Below are 7,362 nucleotides of genomic sequence, written 5' to 3'. Positions count from 1 at the left end.
TCCCCCCCCCCCATTTTATCCTCACAACAGCCCTGCGAGTCAACAGTGGGAGGGCTTCTAATGTCCTGGCCCTACTGCTGGACCTCCTGATGGCACCTGGTATTTTTGGCCACTGTGTGATACAGAGTGTTGGACTGGATGGGCCTTTGGCCTGATCCAACGTTGGCTTCTCTTATGTTCTTATATGGAGCAGAGGTCTATCAGTGGCTACTAGCCACGAGGTATAGATAGGAACTCTCAGGGCTTCTAATGTCCTGGCCCCACTGGTGGACCTCCTGTTGGCACCTGGTATTTTTGGCCACTGTGTGACAGAGTGCTGGACTGGATGGGCCTTTGGCCTGATCCAACATTGGCTTCTCTTATGTTCTTATATGGAGCAGAGGTCCATCAGTGGGTATTAGCCACAAGGTATAGACAGGAACTCTCGGTCTGGGAGCAAGTAATGCTCTGTATTCTTGGTGCTTGGGGGGGGGGCAACAGTGGAAGGGCTCCTAGTGTCCTGGCCCCACTGCTGGACCTCCTGAGGGCCCCTGGTATCTTTGGCCACTGGGTGATACAGAGTGTTGCACTAGATGGGCCATTGGCTTGATACAACACTGGCTTCTCTTATGTTCTTATTTAGCCACAAGATATAGACAGGGACTCTCAGTCTGGGGCCACTGACGCTCTGTATTCTTGGTGCTGGGGGGGGGGGCAACAGTGGGAGGGCTTCTAATGTCCTGGCCCCACTGGTGGACCTCCTGTTGGCAGCTGGTATTTATGACCACTGTGTGATGCAGAGTGTTGTACTGGATGGGCCTTTGGCCTGATCCAACATTGGTGCCTCTTATGGTCTTATGCGAGATAGGCCAGGCTGTGAGTGTGTGGCTGGCCCAAGGTCACCTAGCCAACTTCCACAGCAGAGTGGGAATTCGAACCTGGTTCTGCCAGATCCTAGTGTGACACTAGCCACTTCACTACACTGTCTCTCCATTTCTCCATTTTATCCTCACAACAACCCTGTGAGGTAGGCTAGGCTGTGAGCATGTAAGTGCCACCCACCCAAGGTCACCCAACGAGCTTCCGTGACGGAGTGGGTATTTCCCAGATCATAGTCCAGTTCCCTACCTGGCAGGGGAGACCCCTCGATCACGAAGAAGAAAAAGAGAAGAGATTGGATTTATACCCCACCCTTCACTACCCAAAGGTGTCTCAGAGCGGCTTACAAACTACTTTCCCTTCCCCTCCCCACAACAGACACCCTGTGAGGTAGGTGGGGCTGAGAGAGCTCTTGACAGAAACTGCTCTTTTTCAAGAACAGCTGTGCCAGAACTACAGCTTGCCCAAGGTCATCCAGCAGGTACAAGCAGAGGAGTTGTCCGCTTGTCAAACCTGGTTCTCCCAGATTAGAGTCCGCGCACTTAACCACTACACCAAACTGTCTCACGAAGGCAGTTTTCCAAGAGTGAGGCTCATCCGTTGCAATCCAGGTGTGCTGACCCCTGCGATTTCCCCAAATGCGGGAAACTCAAGTGCATAATTTGTGGTAGTGGGGGACTGCGTTCGCGCTTTCCCCTGTAAAATTATTTTTCCAGAGAGCCAGTTTGGTGTAGTGGTTAGGAACGCAGACTCTAATCTGGGAGAACCGGGTTTGATTCCCCACTCCTCCACATGCAGCTACTGGTGTGACCTTGGGTCAGCCACAAGTCCTTTCAGAGCTGTTCTGTCAAGAGCAGTTCTTGAAAGAGCTCTCTCAGCCCCACCTACCTCACAGGGTGTCTGTTGTGGAGAGGGGAAGGGAAAGGAGACTGTAAGCTGTTCTGAGATTCCGAGTGAAGGGCGGGGTATAAATCCAGTCTCCTCCTCTCTTTTCCTCTTCCTCCTCTTCTTCCCAGTGCACCACTGTTCCTGTTTCAGAGGGGTAACCGTGCTGTTCTGTTACAGCCACGGTTAAGAGAGGTATGGTGGCACCTTGTTGCTAAGCTTCTATTCCAGTATAAAGTTTTGTGGATAAGGATCAGAACACACAGGGTCTTATGCGGCGGCCAACAGGCAGATGGGCGAAATGAACAAGTGCCTGTACACGTGCCTCCCCCATTGCGACCCCCACCTTGTGGAACAGCCTGCCTGAGAAGGCCAGGAAGGCTCTCACGCTCTGGGCTTTCCACAGACTATGCAAAACTGAAGTATTCTAGAGGGCTTTTCCACGCAGGCAATGGGGCCGCACTGTACAAAATGATTCACAAAGTTACCTGGACAAATCATTAGGGACTGTGGTCCACACTACTGTGTATACCTTGCCATAAATCGGAGCCTACTCTGGAGTTTTGCATCACTTAATGTGTCATGTTAACAGTGGTGCTTTGCTTCAGTTCTGTTCTCAGTCTTCTGGTTGGTTCTACACCCCTAATGTTATTGCACTGTTGACTGAATGTCGCATCCGTCGATTGTCTTGACTCGCTCTGTGTATTTTAGTTTGCGCCAGTTTGGTGTCGTGGTTAAGCGTGCGGACTCTAATCTGGGAGAACCAGGTTTGATTCCCCACTCCTCCACTTGCAGCTACTGGATGACCTTGGGCAAGCCATAGTTTTGTCAGAGCTGTTCTCTCAAGAGCAGTTCTGGAAAGCGCTCTCTCAGCCCCACCAACCTCACAGGGTGTCTGTTGAGGGGAGGGGAAGGGAGAGGAGTCTGTAAGCCACTCTGAGACGCCGAGTGATGGGCGGGGGTATAAATCCAAACTCCTCTTCTTCTTCCTCTTCTTCAGTCTTGTGAGAAAGGCAAACTATAGATAGCGTAAATAAATGAGTAAAATGCTTTAATCACCAAAAGTTTATGCTGGAGTAAAATCTTGTTAGTCTTCAGGGTGCTGCCAGACTCCTGAAATTTAAAACACACAACACCTTTGCCCTCGTGCAGTGCAGAGTGTCAGTTCTGCTGCACCAGGTGGAGCTCTAACATGCTGGACTGAGTGATGACTTCCCCCCCCCCTTTGTTCTCCCTTGCCAATGGTGCCTAGATTTCAAATCCCAGCCTGAGCCATCCCCGGTTCTGAGCCAGTTAACACAGCGGCAGCAGCAGCAGCAGACGCAGGCGGTTCCCGCCCCGCCTCCCGGACTGGAATCCTTCACTCCGCAGGTAAAGGCCCGAGAGCCGTCACCCGTAGACAGCCCCGCGGCGGCCGGCAAACTGTTGCTCCTTCCCAGCCTGTCTGCAGAAAGCCAGATGTTGCCCGCCCATCAGACGCCGCAGAAACAGATGAAGCCACCCAAACGGAAGATCCCACCAGCTTCCAAGGTGGGTGACAAACCAGAGGGATTGCGTAAATCAGCACGGGCATCGATTAAGTCAAGCTGTCGACTTCGTCCTGCCTAAGTATAAGAGATCAATTAAATTTATCCACCTATTACCAAGTCCTCAATGTTGTTGCCTTCTTCTTTTTTTGAGATAACGAAGGGATGAGCAGCACAAAGGGGCGATTTAATGGGCACAAGGCTGACACTCTTCGTTAGAAGGAAAGGCCATCTTCAGATGTTTTCTTCCTTTTGTTCTTGGTTACTGTAGCACCCCAGAACCAAAATAGTACAGAGAGACAAACAAGTATGCCCTTAGGTTGTAACCCTGCCAATTAAAACGTGCCCTTGCCAATTAAAAGATGGCCCTTGCTGATGTAATCTGCTAAAATCGCAGCTGCAAGGATGATTTTTACTCTTGCGATGACTGCACCAGCCCTAAAGTCGGGTTTGTTTGCACACCACCTAAAAACCCAGTTTAAGCAGCTGGGCGATAAAGGTACTCATGCAGTTTGGTGTAGTGGTTAAGTATGCAGACTCTAATCTGGGAGAACCGGGTTTGATTCCCCACTCCTCCACTTGCACACCACTCGTGCGGTGACCGCTGTCCCACGCCCAGAAGATGACCGCGAAACCTCCAGGATTGCTTCCGGACCCCCAAAGTGGCCATCAGAAGCAGGAGGACTGGCACCTTCTGATGACGACTCAGTTTCTGAACGGGGGACGGCCGCCCCTAAATTAAGCTGCCGATTGAGAAACAAAAAGGATAAAAAATGAGTTGTGATTGTTCTCTAGATTCTGTTTTAAACGAATTTAAATCATTTCTCCATAGAGATCTTTATATAGTCAGATTTGTTGGGGATTCTAATACGAGCCATAAGAATTGTGTACTCACTTAACGTAGCAAAGTATAAGCTTATTTAACTAGAAGCTAATGTTGTAAGCCGGGGTCATTTCGTAGAAAAAGAGGTGCAGGAGCTCATTAGCATAACTCATTAGCATAATTTATTTGCATATGCCACACCCCCTGACATCACTGGATGTGTGTCAGAAGGCAACACCCTCCGCTCTACCTGAATAAACCTTGGTCTTAAAGGTGCCACTGGACTGTTTTGGGCCTGGGGGCTCCGCAACCTACCTGGCTGCTTCTTGCTCTGACTGAGGGCTGCTGGGAGCAGGGGGTGGGGCTCGTTGCATGTGCCCACCCCCTGGGCTCTTTACTGCCGGAGCTCCGCTCCTATGCGCTCCTGCAGGAAATGACCCCTGGTTGTAAGCATTGTGTATGACCACCATCTCTTGGGTTTTTTGTCGTTTTTCTTTACTTTCACCTGTAGTTTGTAGTTACCTTTCCTTATTTTTTTGTAGTTTATAGAAAATGCAAATTAAAAAAATCCCCCACGGAGGGACAAAAAAACTAAAGTGGCCATCAGCATTTCCCTGGGCGTGTAAGAAAGGGCCACGAGAACTATGCACTGAGGCAACTATGCACTGAGGCAACCCGTCCTGCCCTCCCTCTCCTGCTCTGCCTCAGTTCACCGGATCCGCACTGCTGTCAGGTGGCCATCTAGAAAGTACTGTGAAGCCGAAGGCCGACTAACGTCGACCCCGTGGGGTTTGCAAGGCAAGAGACGAGCAGCGGAGGTGGTTTTTGCCATTGCCTGCTTCTGTGTCACAGCACTGGGCTTCCTGGGTGGTCTCCCGTCCAAGTAGTGACCGGGGCCGACCCTGCTTAGCTTCCGAGATCTGCCGAGATCGGGCTGGCCGGGGCCATCTAGGTTTCGGTCAGGGCAGGGACCAGCAGAGGTGGTTTGCACTTTCCCGCCTCTATGTGGCATCCCTCGTATTCCTCGGTGGTCTCTCCCATCCGAGTACAGAGATAGCTATAAACTCTGCTTGTGGAGATGAGGATGTTGTTTGCCATTGAGGCTCATATAATAATGATAATGATAATAATAATGTGGAATCTGTGCTATTCACTCATTGACAGTAAACACAACCGATTTTTAGAAGCCAAGGACTTTTCCGAAAGCCTGACCCTTTCTGTGTTTTGTATGCTGTATTCATCTTTCTCGGGTACGACAGCATCCCGAGAGCAGAAAGGTGCCGTTTTTGATGGGTTGGCATGAATGGCCTTTTCGATTTTCTCAGATTCCGTCCTCTGCCGTGGAGATGCCCGGATCCACTGACGTGTCCGGGTTAAACGTGCAGTTTGGAGCTCTCGAGTTCGGGTTGGAGGCTTCCCTCTCGGAGCTTGCATCCGCTTCAGGCTACGAGAGCACCAGCCAGGCCCCCAGCGGCATACTCTACCCGAAGCCTGTAAGGTACGTACACCCACTCCACTCTCGCTCTTTCCTCTGCATCTCACCAGGCTTGGCTATGCACCAAGAAAAAGGTCTGCAGGTCACGGTGTCCAGTTCTAGAGGCTCAGGGGCGTGTGGCCTTGTGGAAAGAAAAGCAGGAGATGTTAAAAGCAAAGCTTATCTTTGCTTGCTTGGCTGGGAAGAGCCACTTGGAATGCATATGACTGGCCAGAAGTCCCATCCCTAATAATTTAACTGAAGGCTACCTGTGGCTTTGGATCCCGGCCCCATTTATTCTTTCGGTTCACTAGCATTGGACTTAGGTCTGACATCTCTCTCTCTCTCTCTTTTTTTTTAATTAATTTTTTAATTTGTATTGATATCTTCCATTTTATATCCTTACATAATCCTTTTCATCAGGTTTGCTTAACCAAACATCAAGTACATCAATTTCCCCTTTATTACTCCCTCCCCCCCTCACACGAGCGACCAATTGAAAGGGGGGGAGGAAACCCTTATTATTATATCTGCAACCATAAGCACACCCTATGGAGTTTTACCAATACATCATTATTGGGCCCCCACCCCTTTCTCTCACCCATCTTACATACCTAAACCATTTCTTCCTTATCTCCAGCGCCTTATCTTCCCGTGTCTTTTCCTGTTTTAGTATCAGTAAAATATCTGATTGAAACCATTAATGTAAGTCCCAATCCAATCTTTCCAAAGCCCATTTTAATGCATCTTTCCATCCACATGCCATTACCGCATGACCCGCTAGAATCATAGCTTTAAATAAATCCTTTTTGGATCGATCTACTGTATTGTTTTCCAGAATTCCCATAAATAACACTTTCTCATTCAACTCAATCCTAACATGGGTCTGACATCTCCCTACAAGATGAAGTTTGGGGACCCGAAATGATGCAAGAGGGTAGCTGAGCCGGCCTTGGGCTGGGAGGGCAGGGCACAATTTTGAATAAATAAATAAATATTTGATATCAGTGGCTATTTATTTATTTATTGGATTTCTACCCCTCTCTTCCCGCCGAGGCATTGCTAAAGAGTGTCCCATTAGCATTCTTGTATATGGAGAATTTGGGCTGGGGGTGGGGTGGGGGGGGGAGTGAGAAACTTGCAGACCAGGCAGGGTTCAGGTTCACATCTGTAGTTTACGTGTAACGTAGCCGCTCTGGACTTCCTTGGTGGTCTCCCCTCCAAGTACTAACCAGGGCTGATCCTGCTTAGCTTCTGAGATCTGAAGATCTGTCCTGTTTTTCTTCATCCAAAACAAAGAAAACACCGTGTACAAAAATACAAAACTAGAAAAGTAAATGATTTTGATAGAATATAAAAAATCTCTCTATATAATAATTCTGTTTTGGTCATGGACTCTCCTGAACATTCCACACGCTCCCAAATCAGTTGGCTCCCTGATCTGTCACTCAGAAGCTGTCCCCATCCACTGGCTGTGTTGCCTGAGTCTCGCCTCCAATATTCTAAACAGTTTGCTGTTCCTCTCTCCCCAGTAGCCAGTCGGAACACAGAGGTCATTTGCATATGTGGCCTGATTGGCCTTGGCCTCTAACATTCTAAACAGATTGTTATTGCTGTTGGGAGTCATTGAATGTGTCCTGAGGTAAAATACGTATCCCAATTTTCCCTTAAACGGTCACTGGAGTTGGCAAAATACATATCCCAGTCTTCCCTTAAATGGTCACTGGAGTTGCCAATCTCTCTGTGGGGCCTGGAGATCTCCCAGAAATCACCGGGTTCCCCAGCCACAGCGCATC

At 49.2% G+C, this 7,362-nt stretch overlaps 1 protein-coding gene across 1 annotated transcript in view; it reads left to right on the top strand.

Moving 5' to 3' along the window:
- The window catches only part of LOC107123461 (ubiquitin-associated protein 2-like), a gene marked incomplete at its 3' end in the record, with an annotated part of 102,659 nt that overhangs the window by 90,227 nt on the left and 5,070 nt on the right, over window positions 1-7,362 (top strand). The window contains exons 13-14 of the mRNA XM_015426711.1: window positions 2,996-3,273; window positions 5,418-5,590. Of these exons, the coding sequence (XP_015282197.1) occupies window positions 2,996-3,273; window positions 5,418-5,590 (451 nt within the window). The remainder of the gene's footprint in view (window positions 1-2,995; window positions 3,274-5,417; window positions 5,591-7,362) is intronic.

Source organism: Gekko japonicus, unplaced genomic scaffold (genome assembly GCF_001447785.1).
Source record: "Gekko japonicus isolate JY-2015 unplaced genomic scaffold, Gekko_japonicus_V1.1 scaffold2937, whole genome shotgun sequence".
In the NCBI taxonomy this organism is placed as follows: Eukaryota; Metazoa; Chordata; class Lepidosauria; order Squamata; family Gekkonidae; genus Gekko; species Gekko japonicus.
Note: the sequence above shows the minus strand (reverse complement) of the source record. Positions and strands in the feature narration are given on the sequence as shown.